We start from the raw sequence: 27885 nt of genomic DNA, 5'->3' as shown, positions 1-27885 counted from the left end.
GAAAGGAGAGGGAGCCAGACACTAGAAACACCCAGGGCTGCTCTGTTCTTCCCCCCCTCTCAGCTGAGCCTGTGTTGCTTCAGGGGCACTGCCACCCAATTCCTACTGCTCTGCTGGGGCTGATTTATTGAGTATGTGGGGGAGAAGGAAAAGCTGACTCCTCCCTTAGTGCAGTTACTGCCCTCACCCTGCAGCCTGGCTGCAGCTCTCTGTCATGGCTCTGACTCCTGCTGGCAGGAGGAATTTCCCCTGCCTCTGCCTGACCCTGTGTCCTACTCACTGAGGTCTCCAGGGCCTGGGACAGGTTTCCTTGGTCCCAGCCATCCTTGTAGCTAGGACAAGCCAGAAGAGAGAGCTGCAAAGGGCAATGGCTCTCTTGCAGTGTGGCTTCCCTCCTTGGGGAAGCACATGGGTGCCCTACTGTGGTAGGCACTGACTGGGCAAGGGACTGCAGCAGCTGTTAGAAATGAGTGTCAGGCTGCAACCTGAGGCCTTCTGATCCCTTAATGGTCCCTCCTGCTTCTTGCAGTGACAACTCCCTTCTGTATGTCTGGTAACAAGAGTGAAATCTGGTCTGCCTGCCCTGAGCCCCAGGGACAGGAGCAACAGGTAGGTCCATGCTGGGGAGCTGGCATCCCCCTGGCCTTCTGACAGAACAGCAAAATCAGCATTTTCTGCCACAATGAAGGAGTGAAATGTTGTAGCAAATCTACTGCAGAGTCAACAAAACTCTTGATAAAATCCAGTCTCTGAAGGGGAGTCCCGGGCAGCCTATCTGGAGCAGGGTCTCTCAGGTTTTCGAGGCTCCCACTCCACAGAGCAGCTAAGTGAAATCAATGTTCTTGTCACTCTTGCAGTTGCTATAACTGAAAAGGTCAATTTCCCAAATCTTGTTTCAAAACATCTTGCTGTTTCTGATTTTGACTGTTTGACACTCTCTGGTTTGCAGAGATGTTTGCTTTTCTTCCAGACTGGCTCTGGCAAGTGCTAACTAGAACAGTTCTAGAGCAGCCCAGCCCTAGTCACCTCTGCACTGGTTGCAGCTGATGACCCTGGAGCCCAGTGGGATTTGTGCAGAGGCACTCCTCAGGCAGGACTCTTTCTGTCAACTAGTTCCTGTGAAAGGAAGCCCAGGACTAGCTGTATTAATCCTGGCAGAAGCAGCAATGATGGGGTTAGCGCTCTAGCTGTGGGATCCCAGCCAGGATATAATAGATAAATATAGCCCCTTATGCTGCTGGGAGCAGACCACTGCCATGCTGTATGTGTGCAGAAGAAAACAAGGATCATTCTGCGGATGTCACTAGCTGCTATTGCTGAGCCAGCTGAGGTTATGGTGTGTAGGAGCAGAAATCCCCTGGGATGGGGAGCACTGTGGCTAGCTGGGTGCAGAGTTCACTTGGTCCAGATGGTGGATGTTCCCCAGCTGACTCCTTTCCCTCCCTCAGAGTGCAGTGGGCCGGGTGGCTGGCCTGCCCTTGGTTAGCTCTGCCTGTGAGATGGCCTCTGCCAGCTATGCAGCAACCAAAGAGACCCACCCAGCTGTGAAAGCTGTCTGTGAGGTGGCAGAGACTGGGGTGAGGGCCATCACCTCTGCTGCCGTCACCAGGGCACAGCCTATCCTGGACCAGCTGGAGTCACAGAGTGAGTAATGGAGGGGAGGCAGGAATATTCCTGTATGAACAGCCTAGGGTGGGTACCTGACAGATCCTGCCTCAGTTCACTCTAATGTCCTGGCAAATGAGTGTTTGTAGACAGTACCTCTCTCCTGGTGCGCTGTCTCCCTGCAGCTGGACACAGATCCTGAGAAAAGACACTGGGCAGGTACCACTCCATGGGGACTAGTGCTGTTCTGCAGGGATTGCTGTGGGGCAGGGCATGGTTTTCCCCCTGTCCATGGGCTGAGAAGCCAGCTGAGAGCGAGCAGTATCCAGCATCCAGCCCTGATCTCTCCATGGCCATAAAGCCAATGGGGCACTAACCAGTCCACAAAATGCTGGAGTGATGCTTGCAGGAGCCCATGGGAATCCCTGACAAGAGCTAGAGTGAAACAGAACATTAATCTCCAAGAGGTTCTGGTTGCTTAAGGGAGCTGTCTTGTTCTCCTGAGGGATCTTGGGGCTAGTGCTCTGAACCCAGAACTGGCAGCTAGAACCTGAGTTCTAATTCTGACTCTCGTGACTTTGTTGGCCAAGTTGCATAACCTCTTCCTGAGCCCCACATGACACATAGGGAGGCTATTTACAACAAAGGGACATTGGGGTAAGGGGTCCCCCTGTCCAAATGCTTGCTGTGATTGAGCACATAGGAAGGAGTTGAGGGAAACAACTCTGATCCTCTTCTAGTTGCAGCAGCAAATGAATATGCCTATAAGGGACTAGGCACCCTGGAGGGGAAGCTGCCAGTGCTGCAGCAGACTGTGCAGAAGGTAAGAACCCTTCATCTTGGTTACAAAACACACATTATGGTTTGTGGGCAGACCACAATTACTGCCATGTCTACTCCATTGATGCTCCTAAGTAGCAACCAACACTTTCTTGCAGGGGCAGCTCTAAGCATTTTGCTGCCCCAAGCACGGCAGGCAGGCTGCCTTTGAGGCGTGCCTGCGGAGGGTCTGCTGGTCCCACGGCTTTTGCAGACCTCTTGCAGGCACGCCTGCAGGTAGTCGGCCGAAGCCATGGGACCAGTGTACCCTCTGCAGGCAAGCTGCCGAAGGCAGCCTGCCTGCTGCTTTCGTGGCGATGGGGCAGCAAGTCACTGGGGGCGCTCTGCCAAAGCATGTGCTGGTGCCTGGAGCCACCCTGCTTTCTTAAAATCCAGGTTCTGTTGGGAGCTTCCCACAGCTGTAACACCTCCACAAGGAGGTCACAGTCAGCTCAATGTGGGGGGATGTGAATGCTGGTTAGTATGCTAGAAAACTTCCACAGATGAGCATTAACCACTTGGAGGGAGAGATCCTGCCCCACTTCCAGGCTTCTCTTGCTGTGCTTCGGTCTTCTCCTCTGCCCCCAAAACCCATCTCTTAGCTCTAGTGTAAGAGTGCCACAACCTCTCCTTTGACACCTGTTTCTAGGTGGCTTCAGATGCCCAAGACCTTGTGCATGCTGCAGTGGCAGAGGCCAGGGATGCAGTCTGCAGCATGGCTGGTGAGACAAAAGACGCAGTGACCAGCATGGTGGGTGTGGCCAAAGGAGCTGTCCAGGAGAGCATGGAGATGACCAAATCTGCAGTGACCAGCAGCATGAACACAGTGCTAGGGAAATCTGAGCAACTGATTGACTACTACCTCCCCATGACAGAGGAGGAGCTCGGTAAGAATACTGGTGCTGGATCTCCAGGGCCCAACAGCAGAATGGGGCTTTGTTAACCTCTGTATCCTATTCCTCTGCTCCCTCATGCTCTGTGGGGTAACAAGGACCATGCAACCCACCCTGATCACATGGGCCTGCTGTCTCTCTTGCAACTTGAGACTCTGACTTATTTTCTGCCCATTAAGTGGCAGCTAGTGGACATCCTGCAGCAAATATTGGCAGCTGGAAACAATTGACTAGAGATCCTTTCTTTACAGAAAATATGGTATTGGTGGGTGGCAGCAAATCCCCAGTCTCATCCAGGAGGCAGGGCTTGGAATGAATCCTAGTGTCCCTGTCTCTACTTGCTCCCTCATTGTTGTGATCCTCATCTTGTCTGTTTGATATATCAGTGCCTGTAGCTAGGCCTCCATAGCCTGGAACAGGATACCACATGCTGGGGTCTGACTCTGCAGTTCATCTCATCACAACTGACCATTTCTCCCTTGCTGTATTCCAGCTGAGCTGGCAACCCCTATGAAGGGGTCTGGAGAGCAGAAGAGTTACTTTGTGCGTCTGGGTTCCCTTTCTACCAAACTCCGCCAGCGAGCCTACCAGCATGCCCTGGGCAAGATGAGACAAGCCAGGCAGCACACCCTGCAGGCCCTCTCCCAGCTCCAGCAAACCATCGACCTGGTAGGGCCTTTACTCTTATTGTGCTTTCCCCTGTAGCTGCTCTAATCACTGAAGCTCAGACTGGTGCTTGCCAAGCTCTGCATGTCCCTGAACGATCATGTGAGCAGGTGTGTGTGTGGGTCGTGTAGTGTCCGCGCACAACTACAGTCCAAAGCCCAGCTGGGTGCCATGTACTGCTGGGTGCATGATACAGGACACCCACTCCCATGGATGCAGGTGACACTGGTCTTTGGTGGCTGCAGAAGTCAACAGCTCCCTTCCAGGTGGAGGGTCTCTAGCCTAGTGGTATCACAGGTGTGGCACTGTCTGCTTCTCTCAGCTTCTGCTGCTCCTCTGTACAGAAGACACACTGGGAACAATACTGGGAGTCACTCTTGTTCTCTGCTGTCCTGCATAGTGACTGAACCCCTGTGTCCTCCTAGATGGAACATGCCAAGCAGGCTGTGAGTCAGAAGGTTCATGATGGGCAGGAGAAGCTGCAGCAGATGTGGCTGGAGTGGCACAAGGGCCAGCTGGGTGGCAGTGAGGATGACAGCTCACCACAGCCAGAGGTATCTGATGAGTTGTACCCCTGGGGTTCAATCTAGGAGCTGTTGGAACCACTGAGCCCCCTAACAACTCATCTGGGTTGGCCTTTCTCATGTTGCTCTGCTGGTAACAGTCCTTGGAGAGGCTGGCTGTGAATCACCCACCACAACAGCAGGTGGCTCCACACACCCAACTGGGTTACCCGAGTGCTTTACCTAAGCCACTCATGCAATTTCCCAGCTCCCCTGCCATGCACCACTACCAGAGCAAAAACCTAGAATTATACTGTCTTGTGCTGCACAGGGATCTGTACAACATATGCTCATTAATATAGTTTGCTTCCCCCCTTGATGTGGGGAGGATATGCAACAGCCTCTGAGCAGAGGCAGGATTCCCAAACACTTCACTTTAAGACACACTGTTAAGATAAAACAATAACTACAGAAAGATAGACTTTAAGCAATTAAGTGATAGCAAGCACATTACTTAGGCTTAGTTAGCATTTATATGCTAATATACTTGATATGGTTTGAATTAGCAGTTTCCCACCCTGGTTGATATGAGCAGTCCACCAAGTTTCTATACCTAGGCTAGAAATCCCTTTAGCCTGGGACCAGCACTTCCCCTACCCTGCCTCTCAGGGATTTCCAAAAGCCCTCTTGTGTGGGGAGCAAGGCCAAGAGACATCTCTCCACATGGCGGGAACCCTTTGTTCCCAGCGCAGTTTGGGGTGGGCGGGGGAATAGATACCAAAATAGAGTTCAGTGTTATGTGGTCTAGTCACATGCCCTTGCATGCCTTGCTAAGTAATGGCTGCTATTACTCAGCAGGCTGGCTGAAACCTTCACAGGAAGGCTAAGCTCTTCCATAGGCCACTGTCTTGGATGGGCCATCAGCACTGTATAGCTGCTTCATTGTTGTGCCTCAAAGGCTGCTTGTGGGTGTCTTCAATTACATAGCAAAACTTTGTAACTTCACATACACTGATAGCATATACAATCTGAGATCTTAATGTTCAACAGATGAAGACTTTCAGAATGATACCTTACAAGGCATACTCTGTACAAAATGCCACAATCATATTACTATGGTGAATGTGGGCTGCAGAGTGTCAGTGTCACTGTCCTCTTGCTAAGATGCAGTGTGACAGGAGTGAGTTTCACACACACCTGGTCACACTCCCTCCTGTCTCTCCACAGGAGATGGGGTCCCAGGCTCTAGCCACTTCCCATAACCTCATCCTGCAGGTGCAGACTACCTGCCATAGCCTCCTGCCCAACATCCAGGGTCTCCCTGCCTCTCTCCAGGAGAAGGTTCAGCAAGCCTATGAGAACATGGGAGAGCTCCAGATTTCCTTCTCCAATGTCCAGTCCTTCCAGGAGCTGTCTGAGGGTATCCTGACCCAGACCCGGGAGAAGGTGATCAAAGCCCAGGAATCCCTGGATGAGCTGCTGGAATATGTGGTGCAGAACGCTCCCCTCACATGGATTGTGGGACCCTTTGTTCCTGCTGGAGACTCTTCAGAGCCGGTGGGGGAACCAGCAGAGGAGAAGGTCACAGCCTGAAGGTTTCATATCCATGTGTCTTCTACCACCATGCTGCAGATGTTTGTGGTGAAGAGCATATTGCACTCTTCAGTTATTGCAGCAACTCTCTCACAGAATGCAGGCAAATCTCATCACCTTGAGTCTAGTTGCACTGGGTCTGCTATTCTAATCCTTGGTTTCCTCACCTCCCCACTAGTTAGTGACTGACAGGATAACATCCCATGAGTACCCAACTGTCTAGAACATCCACCTATTAAATGGGCCTTAGCTGGAAGCCCTCAAAGGCATGTGTGTCATGGTGACTTGGTTTCTGACAGCTGTTGATGGGTTTGCAGGAAGGGAGAACCAGCTCAGTAGGACCTAACTTCCAGGCTGGAGAAGGGTGGGTCAGAGATGAGAACCCCACTACCATGGGAATCCTGGGGTGTTGAGCACATGCTGGTTACAGGGGGCTGACTCAGTCCACCTAGAGGTTCTAAGGTATCATTTGTTCAGCATGAGGGCTCTACCTTGCCTTCCTCCAAACAGCATTTAACCAATGCTGCTAGTTCAGTTATGGGTGTTCCTCCCACCTCTCATTCCTGTGCTGGGTTTCTCTAAGGTAACTGTAACAAGCCTTGTTAATGGAACTGCATATGGGCCAGTGGATAAAGGCTTCTCTGTTTGTTTGTGACCAAACATTTCTGTAAGTTTACACAACTAGCCTCTTCCACAATAAACACGAGCTGCTTTCAAGAAAGGTCTCTTGTCCATCTGAACCATCTGCAGATTTCTCCACATGGCTCCCTGTCTTGCTACCCCAATTCAAATGGACCCTCTGACTGAGCCAGGTCCTGGAGATCAGCTCTCTGAGTAGGGCAGTCTGACTTTTTGGTTCCTTTGCTGGCCTGGGCTTTCCCAACTCCCTGGAACAGGCTTTGAGTGCTAACAATGCCAGGAAAAGGTCTCTCATGGGTGCTGTTCCACCACTCTGTAGACAATGCAGGTCCAGAGTATTGCACAGACCCTGGCCATGGGGATGATGCTCTGCCTTGGATCACTGAGATTCCTGAGGCTTGCCACTCTGCCTTCCCTTCCCCATTTCTTAGCCTGACAGCATGTGTTGCCTTCCAAGTCCTGCCACTCAAACTCTCTGTGGCTTTATGCTCTAACAAAGATGCTTAAAGCCTTCATCAGAGAAGCTAGTTTAGCACTAACTATTTCTAGTCAGGCACAGTTGGGGGAAATTGGTCTCAGGCAGGATGATGCTAAAGCATCCTCACTGCTACAAGTACTGGTGTAAAATGCTCCCCTGAAAGGTGACTGTAGTCTCACCCTTAATAGTCCCCACCTACTTGGGAACCAGGCCAGCTTGAAGACAAGGCTCAGATAATTTGCTCCTCCCTTTGGTTTCTACTGCCCTCAACCTGCCTGCATGGATTTCAAAGAAGCAGAACTTAGCCCAGTATTCTAACACAGGTAGAAAACACACCTGAGAAATTACCCAAAAGAATTTGAAGGAATGCTTCTTCCCTCTCTCTTCTCCCCTACCCCCAATTGTCACTCTGATCAAAGCTACTTACAGCATTTCCCTAGCTCAAGTATTAAGTGTCTTTGCTGTGGACAGTGTGGTTCCACATGAATGGTTCTTTTTCAGATTACTAGAATGCTAGTAAGGCTGCAGTGTTTATAGAACTTCCTGGGCTTCAAAAAAACCAAATCAGTCTGGCCTCAGTTAGTATAAACCATTTGTGAATATTTGCTATGGCCTCCTTTAGCTCAAGATGTAGCAGCTTGTACTTGAGTGGCCCTGGTTCAGCTGCCAGGGTTTCACTGAAATTCAATTAGCCCCAAGTTGGTTGCTTGCAAAATCCCATGCAATTAACTAGTGAAACACTTCCAGGAAGTTTTGTGACAATGTCTCTCCTGCTCCCACCACTCATCTGCGTGAGAATGGAAAAGACACCACATGCATAAGCAAATGAGACCTTTTATGTCCTATGCAGCTGTTTCTCCTCAGCAAAGGTGCATGTGTGCTTCCTGGCCCATGTGACACAAGGCACTTGTGTAGCTCTCAATTTTAATCAAAGTGATGAAAATTGTCACTGCAGTACCAGAAGGTAGCTAACCTGCCAAGGAGTAGCAGAGAGACCTGTAGAACACATTTAAGAGTATTCCTAGACAAGCTGGGGCTAGTGAAAATTAGGCTAAAATCATAAATGGAATCCACAAGGATAGCCAGAAATTAACTAAGGAGGCAGCTTGCCTGGTCCTGGACCAAAGAAAACATCTCAGCCTTTCCCAAAATAGACAGTGAGGCAAAGAACCACAGAAAATGCTCAATTGCACGGAACAACAGGGTCAGCACCCTAGTGTGGAATGGGGCTACAGACTCCAGGAAGCATATTTTGGGGCCTCCTATGGGAGCTTGGGAGACCTGAAATGGGCTGATTACTTTGTCCAAGTGCCATCTTTTAGCTACGCTGCCCTCTAGGAGCCAAGTCCTGCTGTCCTGAAGTGGTCAGCTCTTCTGGGCAGGAATCATGAGCCCTAAGCATTCCCTGAGAGGCATTGTCTCACTCAGTGGTTGTACTTCTCAGCCAATCATGCTGATAAAACATCTAAAATTATGGCTCTCACTATTCCCCTGAGAGCCCTGCTGCCTGCACTCCAGAGAAATCTGATTTATTTTAATATCCCTGTTAAAATGAGCTAGCTGATGGCATATGATTAAAAACTGGCTAACTGATAGGTCTCAAAATGTAACTGTAAATAGGGAATCACCATGGAGTTGATGTATTTCTAGTGGGGTCCCATGGGGATCAGTTCTTGGCCCAATATTATTTTAACATTTTTATCAATGACCTGGAAGAAAAAAAATAAAATCATCACTGATAAAATTTGCACATGGCAAAAAAAATCGGGGAAGTGGTAACTTATAAAGAGGACAGGTCACTTGGTACAAGCAAACAATGTGCATTTTAACATGGCTAAATGTATATGCCTAGGAAGAAAGAATGTAGGTCATGCTTACAGGATTGGAGTGGGAGCAGAATCTACCCTGGGAAGCAGTGACTCTGAAAAAGATTTGGGGGATAAGCAGCTGAACATGAGCTCCCAGCATGATGTTATGGCAAAAAGAGCTAATGTGATCCTGGGATGCATAAACAGGGGAATCTCGACAAGGAGTAGAGAGGTTATTTTTTCTCTATTTGGCACTGATGCAACCACTGCTGGAACGCTGTGTCCAGTTCTGGTGTCCACAATTCAAGAAGGATGTTGATCAATTCAGGAGGGTTCTGAGAAGAGCCAGAGAATGATTGAAAACCTGCCTTATAGTGATATACTCAAAGAGGTCAATTTATTTATCTCAACAAAGAGAAGGCCAAGGGATGAGTTGATCCAGTTTGGAAGTACCTACATAGGGAACAAATATTTGAGAATAGGCTCTTCAATATAGTAGTCAAGGTGTAACACCATCCAATGGTTGGAAGTTGACGCTAGATGAATTCAGATTGGAAATAAGGCATACATTTTTAATAGTGATGGTAATTAAGCATTGGAACACTTAACCAAAGGGTCATGGTGGATTCTCCATCACAGACCATTTTTAAATCAAGATGGGATGTGTTTCAAAAAGCTCTGCACTGGGAATTACTGTGGGGCAGGTCTCTGGCCTGTGCTACACAGGAGATCAGACTAGATGGTCACAATGGTCCTTTCTGCCTTGGAACCTATGAATCTATAAAATCAGGGCTCCACTAATGCCTGTTGTTTCTGTTAAGATGACTGAAGAGGAAAAGGCATTTCCTACAAGGTAACTCATTGGTCAGGGTGGAGAGTTCTGATTTCTTTCTGGTGCTGTCTGTCTAGGCCTGTCCTCTGATGACATCAGCACAGGTATATAAAAGCTGAGCAGCACTTGTGTTCTGTACCATTGCAGACTCTGAGAACTGACTGGAGAACCTTTCTGAGGTAGGCTGTGGTTTTTACTGAAATAGCTTTGTTTACCTGTCTGTTGGGCAGAGGGGTCATTTGGTCTGTTCTGAAGTGTTTGGTGATTTATTTATTTATTTATTTTGAGCTGTGAAATATGTGGTTTTGATTTAACCTATTACAGTGTATGGCATCTGCACTACTAAGAAACCAACTTCAGTCTTTTTAGTACAGGCCTTAGAGAAGAAGGCTCTTGAGTTTGTTTTAGGATCTGTGAAACTTGGATTAGTGAAGAGGAAGGAAGTGGAAGTCATGAGACTTTTCAATCCAGAGTGTCAGGCTAGTCCTAATACTGCCTAGTCACCCTTCCTGGGTGAAACTCAAGAGTGTGTGTGTGTGTGTGTGTGTGTGGAGTGGGGGTTGATTTTTGTTTTTGTGTATTCAAGGTTTATGGCTTTGTGAGATTTTGATTGATCACCTGCAGATAAGAACTACCTGCCTTGAGACATTGAGTCATTAACCAGTGTTAATCAATGAGCTTAGTAAGGCAGGGCTAATGAGAAACAAGTGGAATATGATCATAGAAAAGACAAATTTGCTGCTTCAGGTGAAATTTTGATGGGGCTTTAAATCTCTGCCTCAAGTGGTCATACTCTCTAATTTCTGGTCACTAACTCTGGTGCCTCTAGCTAGGGGAGTTCTCACACTGAGGATGGGAGTCCTTAACCTCTTAGAAATGGTCCTGTGGTGATGGTCACAGTGTTGCTGTCTACAGGTGGATGTTTACCTTCCATTAGGCTTGTTTTCAAGCTTAGTAGCTGGTATCTCAATGTACTTGGGATAACTCCTCCCTTCAGGCTTGTCTTCCAACTCCAAACCTGTCTTTCCTTGTGAACCCCACATGAGGGGAAATGCTATAAACAAGGCAAACTGCTTTTGGTCCCCATTTTGACCATATTTCTGTATGCAGTGTAAGAATGAAATCCTATCTCTTGCTCTCCTAGCTGCCTGATGGCTGGTAGGTGAGCTTGGTTGGCTGTATAATCTTGTTTCAACCTTTTTAATGATGCTGGAGTTTATTAGCACCTGCTGAGGGAACCAGGGGAAGGAACTGTGGGCTTCTTGCTGGTTGTGTGCTGCAGAAATTCAATCCAGCAACTGCTAGTGAGTGACAGTGCTGTTGCCACTATAACCTACACAGCCTTCATAGACTTGCCTGTGCCACCAACCCATTATAACAGGAGAGTGGCATGACTGAGCTGCTGCATTGGTTGACCGGCTTTAGTCTTTTGGTGTAAACTAGAGTGGCTGAAAAGATAACTGGTAAGATCTCTTCAATAGCTCTTCCAGGATGACTGTCTCCTAGAGTGCCCAAGGCACTTCTAGGTGATGATCAGAAGCACTGTCTGCATTTAAGCTGTTAGTTTGGGCACTGCTTGCCTCTCTTATCGGTAGGCTAACCTCTGACGTTCTCTCCCCTGCAGCATTCTGCTTCACCATGTCTTCTAATGAGAATGATGTTAAGGATGCTCCCTCAAAGAGTGGAGAGCAGGAGCAACAGGTGAGTGTGTGCTGGAAATCTGGCCAGGGAGAGCATGGTTCTAGCTGCTCTGACTTCTAGCCAGTTGTAATTCTATAGTGACTGCTGTAGTGGTTCTAGCACCAGCATATGACTGGTTCGCCACCACTTATGTAGCAAACAAGAAGCATTATCAGCCCTCCTGAGAAGTCCAGGTTCCAACTTGGCTGGTAAATCCAGATAGCGGATGTGACCCACAGTAGTAGCTAACCATTGCTGTGTCTGGGATGGGAACACAGTGCTGCCCCTCAACATGACTGAGCCCGGTTGCACTGAGGCCTGCCCCATCCTAGGAAGTCGCTACACCATTAAAGGGCTCTCCAAGCATTGGCTGAGAGACTTAATGCTTTGGCGGTGCTGTGTCTGGCTTCCATTTCCCAGGAGGCTACAGCCCTTCACATCTGAAGGGGGTGATGGAGAGGAAATGGAGCTGACCTACCCATAGTCCTCCAACTAACCAGCAAGCAATGGTGGTCATGACTCTCCCTTTCATTCTCCTGTTAGAACTTGGTGAACAGAGTGGCCAGCCTGCCCTTGGTCAGTGCTGCTTATGACATGGTTTCCACCACTTACACGTCCATCAAAGAGACCCACCCTGTCATCAGATCCATCTGTGATGTGGCAGAGACTGGAGTGAGGACCATCACCTCTGCTACAGTCAGTGGGGCCCTGCCTGTCCTGGACCAGCAGGAGCCTCTGGGTGAATGAAGGAGGGAATGATGCTCCTATATTCAGGAGATGGGGAGTGAATTGCCAGGTGAGTCCCAAGACTGAACTGTCCTGTCCAGAATGAGAAATGGGGTCACTTTCCCTTGTGTAGGTGCATAACACTCCTTCATCCTGGGAGAAGGGCTCCCTGCTTCACTAGGTATCCCTACTAAATCCATCTTGGGTATTCTGCAGCACCCATCAACCTCGCACAAATACCAAACACCCCTCTGAACCATGGTCAGTGAGGAAAGTCGGCACTACTCAGTTACATGGGGTCTGCCGTTTTATATGCCAAATACAAAGAACTGTGAATGAAGCTCCTGATTGCTGGCGGTAGCACAGTCTGACACCACCAGGCCAAAGCAGTTACATGTCTTGGGCTTGTAACCAGCTTTGTACACAACCTTGTGATACTGCTATTGGCTCCTCCTTAAGGCACAGCCCAGAGGCAGCAGTGGAACTGTCTCCTATACCCCTTATGTTCAGCATGTTCTCACTGAGGTGTAACTCTGTCCATGCTACTGGCTTTAGTTTAAAATCCTGTTGTCCTGGCTCAGTGTCTGTGCCCTGAAGAGCTCCCATCATCAACCTACCATGCAGCCTTCCCACTCAGTGCTGGTCACAATCTATAAGAAACAAACAACACATCTGCAGCTCCTTTAATTAATGGTGCAGAAACATCTCTACCAGGCCCCATAAGTGCCGGGGGTGCTGTCACATCCCCTGGCTTAAAGTGGTTTCCATCATATGCAGGGTTTACAGTTCAATGGCTCTCAGCACCTGCACTATAAAAACTGTTCCAGCACCCCTGCTATAACCTCTGGTAGCAGCCACCAGAGAAGTGTCCAGAAAAGCTTAGTGTCAAGCACTGTTTGGCTGGAGCCTCCTACACAACTCCCTATGCCTGCCTCAGTCAGCTGACTCCATTCTCACAATCCCAACTCTCTCCAGGTAGTGTACCAGATGCCTTTTGTCTTATTCCACCCCAGCCCGCTGGTGAGCCACACAATGTAACTCCCACAAAGCTTCCTGTGCTGTAAGGCTGAGCATTGCCAGCCAAAAAAGGCTTTCTCCAACAATCCACCCCTGGCCAGCAGCATAACCCCACTGGGGTGCAAACAGCCCCATGTCCTGGAGCAGTGCTAGCTGCCAAGCTAGCACTGCTCAGTGAGGTGCTGGAATGAACTGTCTGGAGAGGTTCTTTTCCCGAAGGGTCTTTCTCCCACCTGAGGGCCTTTCCCAGTGGAGGTAAATCACTCTTCACATGGGCAGCGTGGCCTAGTGATTTGCTCACAAATAGGAGCAAGGATACTTCCTGAGGTCTTGTCTGGCTCCGACACAAACTTACTCTAACCTAACTAGTTCACCTCTGCCCTCTTAAAGAGGAAAAGGAGGTGCATAGAGGGTACAATGAACTTGGGAACTCCCCTGGATGTACACATCCTACTGAAATGGAAAGGTTTTTGGTAACTAATCCTAGAACAGTTAATCTTGACAGCCAGTGACTATACCTGCAAGAGCCTAGACAAACTGGAAGAGAAGCTGCCTCTCCTCCAACAGCCAGGTGACCAGGTAACTTGAGCCTTTGTTTCAGGGCTCCCTGTGGAGGGGAAGGGCTAGGATGTGCAGGGGTTTGAGACCTGGTACTGCCCTAGCCGAGGAAGGCTCTGACAGAGCACAGCTGCTGGATTGCAGAAGCAAGCTGTTCCCAGGGGGCATTCCATGCATCTCCACTAGGAGCATTGCATCAGCCAACAGAAGGCTCTGTCGGGCAGAGGCAGAAATGAGCTGAGAAGTGGAGTTTCAGGCTGGCCAATGCTTGAGTTATTGGTGGGGTGGGGGTGGGGGATTTTTCCTCACCAATTTGGTGCCCAAGTGTAAGTGTCTATAGCTTTTTGAGCAGACATAAACTGACCTTTCTTCTGCCTTCAGGTGGCCTCTGATGCCAAAGAGCTAGTATCATCAACACTGACAGATGCCAAGGATGTTGTCTGCAGCACGGACACTGGAGTGAAGGATCCAGTGACCAGCATGGTGGGTGTGACGAAGGGGGCTGTCCAGGAGAGCATGGAGGTGACCAAATCAGCAGTGACCAGCAGCATGAGCACAGTGTTGGGCTCCAGCATGGGACAGATGATCATGAGCAGTGTTGACTTGTTACCTGACACATCTGAGTCGCTGGCAGATCACTACCTCCCAATGACAGATGAGGAACTTGGTTAGAATGCTCCTACGTTCTTCATAAACCTAAAGAAATGTGACCTCTGGCTCTGATACCCTTAGGACCACACCAAAAACCTATGTAGGGATAACTAGGATAACAAGAAGCTTCATCTCCCCATCCCACAGATCAGTGGTGGGGCTCATACTGTACCCATTGCTGTGATACAGGAGTTCAGTGCATTAAATAACATAACTATGCTTGTCACATGGGGTTACTTTTGTGGTCCCTCTGATGTAGATTTGTAATACTAACACTAAGCATAGCTCTGTCTCTGTTAAAAGTAAGGCTGTAGGTGCATCATCTGCTCAAAACCCAAGTGGTGGCTTTCAGATTCTGCTTAGGGCCAGCCTTGTGAGTTTGTGCAGGAGCAACTTTAAACTTGCTGTAGGTGGTTCCATAAAGCCAGGGAGCAGAGTGGTCAACTGTGACCCCCATTCTGGAGTCTTAAGTATCCCAGATCAGCTCATGTGGTGCTTGTGAGATCCCCTGCTTGTTGGCACTGTAGTGAGTGGAGTGGACAAGACTTCTGCTTGTGGTAGGCTGGTGCTGAAATTATGCCTGGGTTGCATTTTGTAGCTTGGTGAGGCTTGCCTCTTGCTCATAGACAGTACAGCTGTTCAGTTGAGAGGCAATGCAGGCCAGGTCACTGTGTTCACAGGAGACAGTGCTACACAAGAACTCAGCGTAAACCCAAATTGGGAACTCTTCTAGACTGTGGACTGACTTCATCAATTGTAGAAGTTCTAGTTACCTTCAGTTAACTTCCCCTATGGCAGATGTTTGAACTCCAATAAAGTCTGAAGGCAGAGCTAATATTGTGTTGGCTCCCTTTCTCCAGCTCTCTGCTCTAGTACAGCCCAAACTAAAATAACACAAGAGTGGCTTGCTGGCACCAGGGCTGAAAGCATCCTGTGCATGTCAGCACACTGCTCTCCTGTTCCTTTCCAGCTAAACTTGCAGTATCCCTGGAGGGGTCCGGAGAGGCTCCTGCAGAGCAGCAGAGTTACTACGTGCGTCTGGGTTCCCTTTCGAGCACGCTGCACCAGCGGGCCTACCAGCATGCCCTAGGCAAGATGAGACAAGCCAGGCAGCGCACCCTGGAGGCCCTCTTCCCAGCTCCAGCAAACCATTGACCTGGTAGGAACACTACCCAAAACAGACGTAGGAGGGATGGGTTTAAAGCCCTCTGTCTTGCTAACTACATAGCTTGCTGTATGTCTAAGAAGGCTTTTCCTTCACTCCCTCCCCTGGTTCTTGTCATGCAGACAGAAAGCCAAAGTGCAGGCAATGCGATGTTTGGGATTAGTTCCAAGCAAACGTATTTATAGCTCTACACGCTGGCAGTGTCTGTTCTCCAGTGTCCTGTTCTCAGCTCTGATACCAGAGCCTTACCCCATGTTCCCTTCTCAGCTTTGATGCTGCAGAACCCTTTTTTGTCCCCATTCCCTCCACTACAGGTCTATTTGGGCCTGCTTAGAAGGACACCCCTAGTCCCACCTCTTGCACATCATGGTTGTGCTCTGTTTTGGAGGGTCATAAGTCTAGAGTCTTCGTCCCACCTCCCTTGTATCCCATGGGTAAGGAGTGAGGCTGTGCTCTGGCCAAGTCCAGGCTTTTCTTTGGCTTTCAGGGTTTTTTATATGCCTCCACCTCATTTTTCTCCCTTCCCCTTTGTCCCACCTAACTGCTTGACCTTGGCTTAAACTAGGAACCAGGCAGCCTTTCAGTGTATGCTCCTATTACACTCCCACCATACCTGGTAACACTTGAACTGTTTTTGTTCCCATAATACTAACATCTGGCCAGGCAAAAGCAACACGGTGTCTTTGTCCTTTGTTCACACATTAGTATAGAACAAGAGTATCAAAGCCAAACCCAAAATTCTATCCCAGAATAACAGGCCTATATACCAACGGTGCCTGCCTGGCACAAGCAGCCCCACTGTAATGGTAGGTGATGAATTGAGTCCTGTGAACAAGCAGTTCCTCCCCCCTCCCCCCCGCTACTAACTATGTAAGTGTGACGTGTTGCTGTGGAATTGAATGTTCCCTCTCCTAGATGGAACGTGCCAAGCAGGCTGTGGATCAGAAGGCTCATGATGGGCAGGAGAAGCTGCAGCAGATGTGGCTGGAGTGGCACAAGGGCCAGCCAGGATTCAATGAGGACAATGGTTCACTGCAGCCAGAGGTATCCTTGTTCTCTTGCAGTGGTGCACTGCACCTTGTGTCCACAGCATGTCATGACAGGAGTGAGCTACACACACCTAATCTATCTCTCTCTCTCTCTCTAGGAGATGGTGTCCCAGGCTCTAGCCACTTCCCATAACCTCATCCTGCAGGTGCAGGCCACCTGCCATAGCCTCCTGCCCAACATCCAAGGTCTCCCTGCTGCTCTCCAAGAGAAGGTCCAGCAAGCCTATGAGAACATGGGAGAGCTCCAGATTTCCTTCTCCAAGGAGCTGTCTGAGAGTATCCTGACCCAGACCCAGGAGCAGGTGACCAAAGCCCAGGAGTCCCTGGATGAGCTGCTGGAGTATGTGGTGCAGAACGCTCCCCTCACTTGGATTGTGGGACCCTTTGCTCCTGCTGGAGACTCTACTGAGAAAGCAGAAGTACCGGCAGAGGCTGAGAAGGCAGAGGCCTGAAGTGGTGGAGGCTATATAGTGATCTAATGCAATACACTTCACTACTGCTCAAATGGTGCTTTAATGTTCTCAGCCAGAATAGCCCAGCCATAGTTGTCTTTGGATTCTGAGTCTTTGTTACTTTGCACACTGATACTGTATGTCCAGTTGTATGCACATAATGACTCCCGGCAATGTATGTAAGGCTGTCTCTCTCTTGTGTTCAAGTCCCTACTTGCTAGAGCACCTCTGATGCTCTGAGTGGGAATACCACTCTTTTTGATGCAGGCCCTAAGCTTTATGGCCTTTAATGTCCCCTCCAAGAGAATGGGAACAGACCTCCAATCCCTCTATTTGGGAGACTCCTGTCTCTGATCTTTCAAAGTCCTGGCAGGGCTTCCTCTGGTCTGTCTGAGAGCCTGTCCCTTAGAGGTATAAAAGGAGTGAGGGTGGGGCCTGGTCTTCTTCCTGCCCCTGTTGTGAAAACAGCTGACAGGACAGGATATTGCAGACCCACACATGGGTTTTCCCCAAAGTCCCCTTCCCTTTGGAGTACAGCCCTAAGCATGGAAGTGCATGACAGTGCATAGTAACTGCCTGTTTTGCATGTAGCATCTCCTGCTCCACAGCACCTGCCCTTATTGTGTTGGTTGCTTGCTTTGTCCTCTTACTAGCATTGCACTGTTGGGGTACAGAGGCTGGTCTCCTACTGCTCCCCTAGAAAGACCCCACCCTTCCCTGTGACTGACTTTTGAGTAGAATGAAATGTAAAACTATCAGCTCTACCAAAATAAAGATTCTAACTGCATTCAGATAAGGGTCCTGGACTCATGGTTAGTTTATGAATGAAACTGAGTGAGCAGCAGGCAGGTCTCTCCTGCTGGAGAAGTATTGATTGACAGAAGCAGGAAGTGGAACATCAAGTGTCAAGTTCTGGAGTAAGGGGGTTATGACTTCTCCCCTAGCTGGGTGCTCAGCAGGGCATGCTCCTAGCAGAGATGGGGGCAGAAACACCAGGCTCTTTCAAACCCAACTCTCTTCTCATCTGCTTGCAGACTTCATTTCTGCTGCAGCACTGATAGGAGAACTCCTACTCCCCAAGCAATCTGGGAGAAGCAGATGGTCACAATAGCCTTCTTTCCCTGTTTGGAGGGAAGAGATTCTTGCCACCCATCTCCTCCGGCTAGTGCCCTTTTGCCTCTTAGAAAGGGAGGATCTGACTTAGCCAGAGCACGCCAAGTCAAATACAACCTAGTCTGAACCTTCAAACCTGCATCTGGCCCCTGCCCTGGGGCAATTAAGAGGCAGTACGGCATTAGAGGCTGAATTGCAATGCTGAAGCTTGTCCATAGGTGGGATGTTACAGGAATCATTCAGCTGAACTAAAACTCTACACTGCGAGCACTCCTATCTTGGGATACACTTCCTACACAAGCTGATGGCATCTCTTAAAGGCACAGCTCCCCAAACTGCTGGGAAGGGCCCTGAGAACCACAGAAGCTGGAGGTAGGTGTAGTGGGGAAAGGGGGGCTGGAGTTCCTGGTGCTAAGCCAGGAGTGGAGGCTAGGTTGCTGTCTGTAGGGCCATCTTGCATATATTTAAGGCTTGATTGCTGAAGGTGCTGTTAGAGGGGGAAAGATTCTGCTGCAGCTTGACTGAGAGGACACAGGTGGCCTGTCTGAGCAGGGCCTGATGCATGAAGTCTCTTCCCAACAAACTCTTGTTACAGCTTCTGGGGCCATTCCCTGGGGAGAAGGACGCAGCCCTCCAGCTGCTTTCAGCCTAGCAAGACTTATGCCATGCTACCCTCTGATCCATCAGCTGTCAATACTTCAGTGCAAAGTGTCCATCACTGGCAAACTCCTGCCCTTAACTGGGTCTGGCTGAGACCTTATGCTGTCAGGAGATGGGGTTGCAGTTGACCACTCAGGAGTTGGGTTATTGATCCTGTATCTATACGTGCAGGTCTCTTCCAAGCTTGCTGATCACTTTCCTACCCCTGCAGTTGGAGCAGAGTCAGAGACAAGTCAGGGTCTAGGCTGCCAAGGTAATTCAAGTTTGCAGTGCGGCTGTAGCAGTATCACTCCCAGGGGTGTAGAGAGCCAAGGTGGGAAAGGTAACATCTCTTATTGCACCAACTGCTGGGGGGTAGAGAAGGAGAGAACACACACTCACTACAGCTCCAAAGCTTGGTTTCAGGTGTGGGAAAGACGTGAACTGTCACTGAGTACTTTTCCCTAGTCCTGAAGAGCTAAAATGCCTGCCTCTAACAGAAGTTGGGCCGATAAAAGGAAAGCTGAAATTACAGCACATGCCAAGGGGCACACTGGGTTAGGGATTCAAATACATGGGTCCCTGGCTTCACTAAGAGGTGACTGCAGGTGAGTAATGTTGGTTTCCCAAGGTAGCACTGCCAAATGGGGTGAGGTATCTGTGCCTTGAAACCACCTTTCTGCTTGGGGGTAGGGGGCAGCATCTGCAGTGGCCCTGCATGAAGAACTAGTACCTGGAACACAGCTCTAGCGCATTGGTTGTGAGCAGGGAAAGCACTGAGGGAAGAACATTCTGACACTATAACCTTGGAGGCTCTACAGGCCCAGTGGGCAGCTTTGCCAAGGAGGCAACTCTCTGCTGTTGCACGTTGTAGTGACAAGGCCAGCCCAGAGGCCCTCTCCCACAGCAAAGCCCGACCATGCCATGCGCTGTGCGGACAGAGGAAAGTGGGTGCTTGCTCCAAAGCAGGGTAGATCTAAGTATGTCTACCACAATGGCTCCTTCCTTAGTGCCCATTCCCAGCCCCTTCTGCCCTGGAATAGAAATGGGGGATCCCCCCCCCAGCAAAAAGCCCAGCCTCTCAAAGGCCTCTTCCCTCCATTTCTGGCAAACTTTAAGACCAGTCACTTTTATGGCCTGGTGCTTGCTTCCTGGCAGCACCTCCAGCCTGTGAGCAAGATTGGGCCTCTTGTGCTTGGGGCTAGGCAACGTAGAAGCTTGTGTCCAGAGGAGATGCCTGTGACTGACTACACCCAGGACCACTGAGGCACTGTCTGTTTGGGCCTCACCTCTGGCCTGTAAGTGCTGTGGCGCAGGGCTCATGTCTGTTTTTTTTTTAAAAGAGGGTGAGGCCTGTGGGCTGTGCTGAGCAAATGATGAGCTGAGTACAGGGCTTAATTCATGCCAGGGCTGAGCTATCGCACCTCTGGGCCTGGCCGTTCAGAGCCCCAGCACCTCTGGGTTTGCAACATCCATTATGAATGTACAAAAATTGCCAGATCCCCAGCACCTCTTTCATTACAAATTATGCCCTGTCTGAGGCCCTAGTGCCAGAGCTGGGGTAGGGAGGGAGCATTGCGGTGAGGCAGCACTGGCTCACTCCCAGAACACAGGGATCCTGCTAGCAAAGTGGTCAGGGAAGTTTGCATCCAGCTGATCCCATAATTAGTGGCGAGCTGTGCAGAGACCAAGTGGAAGTGTCCTGAGTGGGGAAACCCTGGGGCCCATTCACAGTGTGGCCAGCACCCCCAGGGATGAGCCTCAAGTAACCTGCGTGCACCAAGCAGCCCAGTGAGTGTCACACACACACTCCCTGGCCGGCTGCTTCGGGGTGGGTGAGGTTTCAAGCAAGGGCCTGAGCAGCAATCCACAGGTTAACCGAGCCCCCACAAGGCTGTTGGAAACCGCTGGGCCTAGCCCTGCCTGGGCAGTGACACAAAACCCTGCAGTTAGCCCTGCCACTGCACAGTGCCCCAGCCCTGCCATCACAAGGCGGGTCAAACTCACAGCTGCTGTAAAGGGGCTCAGTGCTATTGGAGCCACACTGATTTACCCAACCAGGGGGCTTGGCCCAGTGCTGTTTGGAGCTTACCCCATGAGGCTCGGAGGAGCTGCACCCTCTGGTCACCCAAGGCCCGCTGGGGCAGCCAGGCATGCTTGGGGGAGCCATTTGCTGGCACAGGCCCAGGCTTGGCAAGAATGGGACGCCATAAGGAGGTGGGGTTGAGGGGTGGGTGTCTATGGAACTTCCCAGACCCACCCTTTCCTGTGTGCTCACAGCTGGGCTGCTGCTGCCACCCTGCTGGTTCCTGTAAACAACCCAAAGCGATGGGAGCCCCGAGGAAGTGTCACCCACTGGTCAGAGCCAGGGACTGGGACTCAAGGAATCAGGACTCTATCCCCAGCTCTGCTGCTGCCAGCTGGGCAACCTTGGCTGACTCATTTCCCTGCCCTGTGGCTCTGAGAAGGTATTTTCAGGGCTGGTGTCATAAACAGATAAGTAAGAGTTAATAGAACAGAAGTGCTTCATATCTCTTTTGCCTGTAAAGGGTTAACATGTTCAGTAAGCCAGGCTGTCACCTGACCAGAGGACCGATCAGGGGACAGGATACTTTCAAATCTTGAAGTTTGTGTGTGTGCTGTTAGATTTTGGTTGTTGTTCACTCTGGGGGCTCAGAGGGATCAGACGTGCAACCAGGTTTCTCTCCAATCTCTCCGGTACAAGCTCTTGAATAGTGAGTACTAGGTAGATAAGGCGAGTTAGGTTTACGGTTGTTTTCTTTATTTGCAAATGTGTATTTGGTTGGAAGGAGTTCAGATTGAAAAGATTTTAATTTGTACTTGTATACTTAGGCTGGGAGAGTATTCCCAGTGTCTATAGCTGAAAGACCCTGTACCTATTCCATCTTAAATTTACAAAGATAATTTTTACTGTTTTCTTTCTTTAATTAAAAGCTTTTCTTGTTTAAGAACCTGATTGTTTTTTTATTCTGGTGAGACTCCATGGGACTGGGTCTGGACTCACCAGGGAATTGGTGGGGAGAAAGGAGGGAAGGGGGGGAGAGAGGCTAATTTCTCTCTGTGTTAGGATTATTTCTCTCTCAGGGAGAATCTGGGAGGGGGAGAGAGAAGGAGGGGGGAACGTGAATTTCCCTCTCTGTTTAAAGATTCAAGGAGTTTGAATCACAGTGATCTTCCAGGGTAACCCAGGGAGGGGAAGCCTGGGAGAGGCAACGGTGAGGGAAAGGGTTTACTTTCCTTGTGTTAAGATTCAGAGGGTCTGGGTCTTGGGGGTCCCCGGGCAAGGTTTTGGGGGGACCAGAGTGTACCAGGCACTGCAATTCCTGGTTGGTGGCAGCGCTACAGGTTCTAAGCTGGTAATTAAGCTTAGAGGAATTCATGCTGGTACCCCATCTTTTGGACGCTAAGGTTCAGAGTGGGGAATTATACCATGACAGCTGGTCTGTCTGGCTCTTTTTCCCAGTAGCTCTTGCTGGGCAGAGCTCAGCATTCCCTGCCTGGTCATCACAGAGATGGAGCTATTTGTATTCTGACACTGTGACCGTCCAGGGGCCCTGGCCCTCTTCTCCACTCACCCTGCTCTTACTGGCCCGATAGGAGAGCGGCTCTGGCCAAGGGGCCCTACCCTGCCCTGACAGTGGCAGAGGCTGAACAACACTTCCCTGACCTAGATGACTGTAAGTGACTGGCTCTAACATTTACAACATCATTCTCAGCAAGTGGAGTTCTTCAGCCACGGAAGAGAGTGGCTGTTTTAACTGAGCTGAGCAGGATCACGTTTCTGATGCCAATTGAAAGCAGCAAGGCAGGCGATATGAGTTTTGCACAAGGGAAAACATCTGATTCTGTCTAGGAAGAGCTACACGAGGGGTGGGCCACAGCAGGCAGCTGGGGCTAGCGTTATGCTTGTCCTGCTGAAATGATGCTCCCCCTTCTCTCCCACCCCACTGCCACTCGCTACCTTGGCACGTCACACCACCTTGTAGCTTTGGAGTTGATGTCAAAGAACCAGCCCCAACCCTTTCCTGTGGGTGGTTTCTGGCCTCAAGGAGCTCATTTCTGCCACCGCCCCAGCCACCAAAGATGCACTTAGCAGCACCACCACCGTAGCAAAGGATGCAGCGACTGGCAAAGCGATTGGAATAGAGATGCTGCCCGGACCAGACCAACCTGCCAGTGAACAAAGGCAAAGCTAAACACCTGTCACAAATCCATCCAGTGCCACTCTCTCTCTCTCTCAGAACCCATCCCCGCTTTGCCTCATGCTTACGTCTGAGCAACATGCTCCTCGGCAAACCAGTCTCCCATCTCTAGCAGAGACTTTATAGCACCTCTGCTTGTTCCTACACCCAGCCACCAACCACTTTTACCTTCTCTCCATTCTCTGTCCACCACAGCTGGTTCAGCCATCATTCTGCATGCTCAGAGGCGCCGTGTGCCAAGGCTAGTGACCTCTCAGTTTAATCACCGCTTCCTGTTACAGCTGTCGCTTTCCAAATGGTTTTGTCGTTTTCTTTCCAGGGCAGGACATCTACATCCCCGAGTGACAAGGGGCTACCGGGGACTCATGGAACTGCTTGCAGGAGGATTAGTTCATCAATTCTAATTTGATGGCCTTGGAATAAAATGCCTAGAAGACTACAGAGAGGAGCTTTTGTGTCTTCAGCAGAAGGCTGAACATGCTCAGAAGGCCACCACAGCTGTTTGGTTTTCAAAGCTGCATCCTTGCCAATTCAGTATTTATACTTCCCTAGCTAGAGGTGTGTGAAACTAATCTGACATGGCTGCACATATCGAATATTTGCACACACACATTCGGCATGCAGACCTAGGCAGACAACCGCTGGGAAAACATTATTTACCAATTTATTGTGCGGAAGCCTTGAAAGCTCTCAACCCAGTGGTGCCTTATAGTAGATGACAGGCCAAAGGGCTGAGCCCCAAAGCCTCAAAGGTACTTGGGGGCCTCCCTCTAGTGCTGAAATACCTTTGAGGGGCTGGGCCTTGCAGCATTAAGAAAGACGCCCTTAACTTTACTTGGTTTAACTGACAGCCATTTGGCCACGGTCGTTACAAGAAAACCTTGGCTCACGACTGGCTAAAAAGCGCCATGGGAATCATTGTATTGTTACAAGAGGGTGATACTGGCCCATTGGAATGCAGAGCAGCAGCTGGCCCAGCATTAGCGTCTATTCCATCTCACATCACCATGAAGAGAAAGGGACCAAGTATTGTCAACCGCAGCCTCCCGGCTAAAAGGGAACTTAGTACAGAAGTTACTACTCTCAACCAGCTGCAGAAGTCAAGAGTTGACGCCTGGATGCCCTGCCCTATTGAATGGGGCAGGGCCCGTTTTTATGTTCTGTTTGTACAGCTCCGAGCACAGTGGAGGGCACAACTAGGGCTCCTTGGTGATACAACTCATAGTGTGATAAAGGTGCATAGCACAACCTCATCCTATTCCGGAGCGAGCCAGCTGTGTTGGGAAACAAAAACACAACAAACCGGTGATGTTTTCAGTAAGCAATTAGACCATCATTTCCCCCAGCTGAGTATGGGTCAGCTCACATACTTCCACGTGACTCAGGATGAACATTTATAGCTATAGCCACACTGGCTTAACCTGACCAACTACATCAAGGTTAAAAAACCACAGGGGCTTGTCGCTATTAGGGTTTTACATTGAGATTGGTATTGTGCCTTATCAATTTCAGTGCTAAACCACAGCTTCCTCTGCAGTGACCACGAAACCAGTGTGATCAAACGGCAGGGAAAAGGCCTTGGCCGGGAAGCCAGACGGGCTGGGCAAGGGCCAGACAAAGAAATGGGAAAGCATGGGGCAAGAGGCCACCCAGGGAGAGAAGTGGATGAAAGTAAGTCAACAGCAAGGGAGTGAATGGGGTGGGCAGAGCGAACCAGAGAGTCAGACACAGAAAATCCAGGAGCAACATAACAAGGGCGCAAAGCAGCGGCTGTTTATCATTTGGGAAGCAGGGATTTCCCCACGCCTCATTACCCCCCATAATGGTGTATTTGGGCAATGTGATCATCCCAAGGCTGACAGCCTCTGCAATAATAATGACCAGCGAGGCTAGTTTATGGGCGGAAAGCAGGCCGGCACTCACACGGGGTCACTACGCCCAGTGATCTCTGTGTACGCAGCTAATCGAGAGAAAAGCTCTCTCACCTGCCACGAGGTCTGTGTGTGAGAGACAGCAGGAGAGCAGAACACGGGTGGGAGCTCGACCTGATACGGACTGGTAGGAATTTAGAGTTTGAAGGGCTAAAATCACCCTTAGGAACAGAGGAAGTGCCAGTTGAACCCAGTCCTGCCACCCTCTTGCTCTGACAGTGGCTAGCACCAGCCGCTTCAAAGTAAGGTGCAGAAAACCCTGCAGCAGGCAGCCCTGGGCTAGTCTGTCACTGACTGTCCCCTTGCTTGCATATTGTGCCAGAGGGCAAATAGAAATGCCCATTCTACTCTCTCTCTCTCTAAACCATTCATATGGCACCTGTAAAATCCTGGAATTGTACCTGTCTGTTGCTGAGGCACGATAGTTTATAGCAAAAACCAGCCTGAACTCAAGTCCCTGAGTCGCTGTGTCATTCCTGTCCTGCCGTGCGCAGAGCTGAGGCATCACTTGCAAATAACGTCAGCTCCATGGTACAATGGCACTCAGTCAAAGCCCCCAGGAGGCTCGGCTGCGGGTAGGAAAGGTTCTGGCTTTTATCCTTCAGTCCCAGTTTTCCAGCCTTCTTCTGCCTTGTACTCTGCCTCCCTCTTCTGCTTTCATGGGGCCATGCAGTGTCTCTCTCCCCACCCAGCCCACCTCTGCCCTAACACACATGTTTGCATCTTTTATGCACCTCCGACACCCCAGCAGTGGGTTTGGCTGAGCTCTCTGGGGAAGCAGCCGTGTGCGCACTGCCCCAGCTCAGCACTGGGCACATAGTCACCTGGTGGGACGGATGATTTTGACAGACAAGGGGGCCTTGTGCTCCTGTTTATTTTCTGGTGTGCATCCAGCTCCAAAGCCAATGGCAGTGGCCCCCCCTCCTCAGGACGGGTTAGCTGGTGGCCTCCTGCTCCCACTAACCCAAACCTTTGTGAGCCTCCATGGGCTGGTAGGGTCCCATCAGCAACAGAACGGGGCAAGTCCCCACCCTCCAGCAGAACTCAGTTCTAGGGAAGGGGTGGAAGGCTTTGGCTGCAGAGCCAGTTTTAAGGGGATGTTGCATTTACATGTTTTCCTTAATTGTCCTGAGCCTGTGACAAGCTCTTTGTCTGAGCCCTGCCACTGAGGTAGATTTAACTACTTCAGTGCTGGGGCAGGCTGCAAAATGCGCTGCTGGTGCTGCTCCCTGGAGCCTCTGCAGCTGCTGACAGCATGTCAAAGAGCGCAGCTGTATTCCACTGCCACCCCCGGCTGCTTGACAGCCCGAGAGACCAGGCTAAGAATGCTCTCTGTGCTGAAATGCAGCCTGGCGGGGAGCGGGTTTTTACCATCTATTTGCAGGAGAGGTGGATGCGAGCTTGGAGTGGGATGAAGTGGCAGACGGCAGGTTTCTAAAAGTGCCAGCAATGCTCCCCTCACTGCTCAAACTGGGCTTTGCCTAGGACAGCCGGGTTAATGCCCTCGCCACAGCTCACTGCAGCCACAAGGTCACTTTTAAAGCCTCTCACTAATTTACTGGCTACGTCGAGCCCTAATTTGTGCCAAAGACTGGCATCCCCTGCCCCCACCATGGCTAAGAAAGACCTCGAGGGTTTATAAGAATTGTTACAACCGTTGCACGCCTGGACATTCTCCCTTTGAAACGCTCAAGGACTGATTTTTCCCCAGTGTAATTACATCTGGGGCCATATCTGCCCCTGGGGAGAGCCGAAGTCCCAGAGCTTAAGGCCAGAATCTGCCACCAGATCCTGTCAAAGGAGCGACACTGATCAGTAACAGAAACCCCAAAGGCAGTGTCTAGGGCATAGCCCTTGGTTCTCCAGCCCTCCAGGCCAGGTGCCTTTCACTAGTATAAACGGGCAGCCTCCTTCAATCTCTGGTGCTCTCGCTCAATACAGCACCGAACTAAGCAGTTCCTCCTGCCCCTAAAGACTGACACTATGGAGTTAGTGCTGAGACAACACAGGAGCTGATGCAAGCCACACCTCAAGGAAGGAATCATGCGGATAGAGTGCTAGGAGCCGGATTCCCGCTTTGGCTGCATCCCATTCACCCAATCCCGCTCTTCTTGCCAGCCAGGCTGGGTTTTTCTCTTTAGCGTTTGGATGAATCTGGTAAATTCTGGTCAGATGCCAGCCGAGGGCCATTCCCATCACACCACCTCTGAAACAAACTGAATAAGAGCAAGCAAACTGCTCTGGGTTTGTGGGTTCCCCACGCTGCCGTGTCGACCTCCCTGCAGCCACACCAGGCCTCGTCCAAGATCTAAAATAGCCACCAGCCAGCCATGCAGATGGCTCCGGCATCCGAGCGCCCCAATCTTTGCTTTGCAAGTGAAAGAAGCCCCCTGTGCAATGTGCACCCTGGAGCTGGCCCCCCTCTGGCTTCCCTTGTGAAACACTGTATTGGAGCCCTTTGGTAAATTAGCCCTTTAACAGAGCTGCCCAGTAGGTTCCCATTCCGAGGCGTGGCTTGCTCTGTGATCCCCAGACCCAGAGTCCCACCCCTCCCTCAGATCTAGCACCTTTCCCTCCAGAGATCTCCACACATTTTACAAAGGAGGTATCATTATGCTCACTTTACAGATGGGGAAACTGAGGCACAGAGCGAGGGCGTGACTTGCTCACAGTAACCTAGCAGGTAAGTCACAGAGCTGGGCCTAGAACCAGGGCTGCTGAGTTCCAGTCCCGTATTGGTAGCTAATGGACAAGATGGAATCACCCCCCATCTTACAGCCACGGAGTTGAATCACAGGGTGGGTTACCCAGCACCACACAAGAAGCCTGTAGCAGAGCTGGGAAT

General features: G+C 50.3%; 2 protein-coding genes across 2 annotated transcripts; both read left to right on the top strand.

Annotated features, from left to right (window-relative positions):
* The first annotated feature begins 546 nt into the window (after nt 1-546).
* LOC115653482 (perilipin-3-like) lies at nt 547-6079 on the top strand. The gene is made up of 7 exons (XM_030566845.1): nt 547-609; nt 1449-1644; nt 2346-2428; nt 3074-3311; nt 3811-3986; nt 4409-4537; nt 5714-6079. The coding sequence occupies exons 1-7, from the start codon at nt 547-549 to the stop codon at nt 6077-6079; spliced, it is 1251 nt and encodes a 416-aa protein (XP_030422705.1).
* A 5395-nt stretch (nt 6080-11474) lies between these two features.
* LOC115653629 (perilipin-3-like) lies at nt 11475-17134 on the top strand. Its single transcript, XM_030567115.1, is given in 8 exon segments — nt 11475-11537; nt 12060-12255; nt 13747-13838; nt 14199-14484; nt 15439-15599; nt 15601-15627; nt 16549-16677; nt 16781-17134. Coding segments are annotated over 8 exon segments (1308 nt in total).
* Nucleotides 17135-27885: the final 10751 nt, after the last annotated feature.

Source organism: Gopherus evgoodei, chromosome 6 (assembly GCF_007399415.2).
Source record: "Gopherus evgoodei ecotype Sinaloan lineage chromosome 6, rGopEvg1_v1.p, whole genome shotgun sequence".
Lineage (NCBI taxonomy): Eukaryota > Metazoa > Chordata > Testudines > Testudinidae > Gopherus > Gopherus evgoodei.
This window is presented reverse-complemented; position numbering and strand designations above follow the sequence as displayed.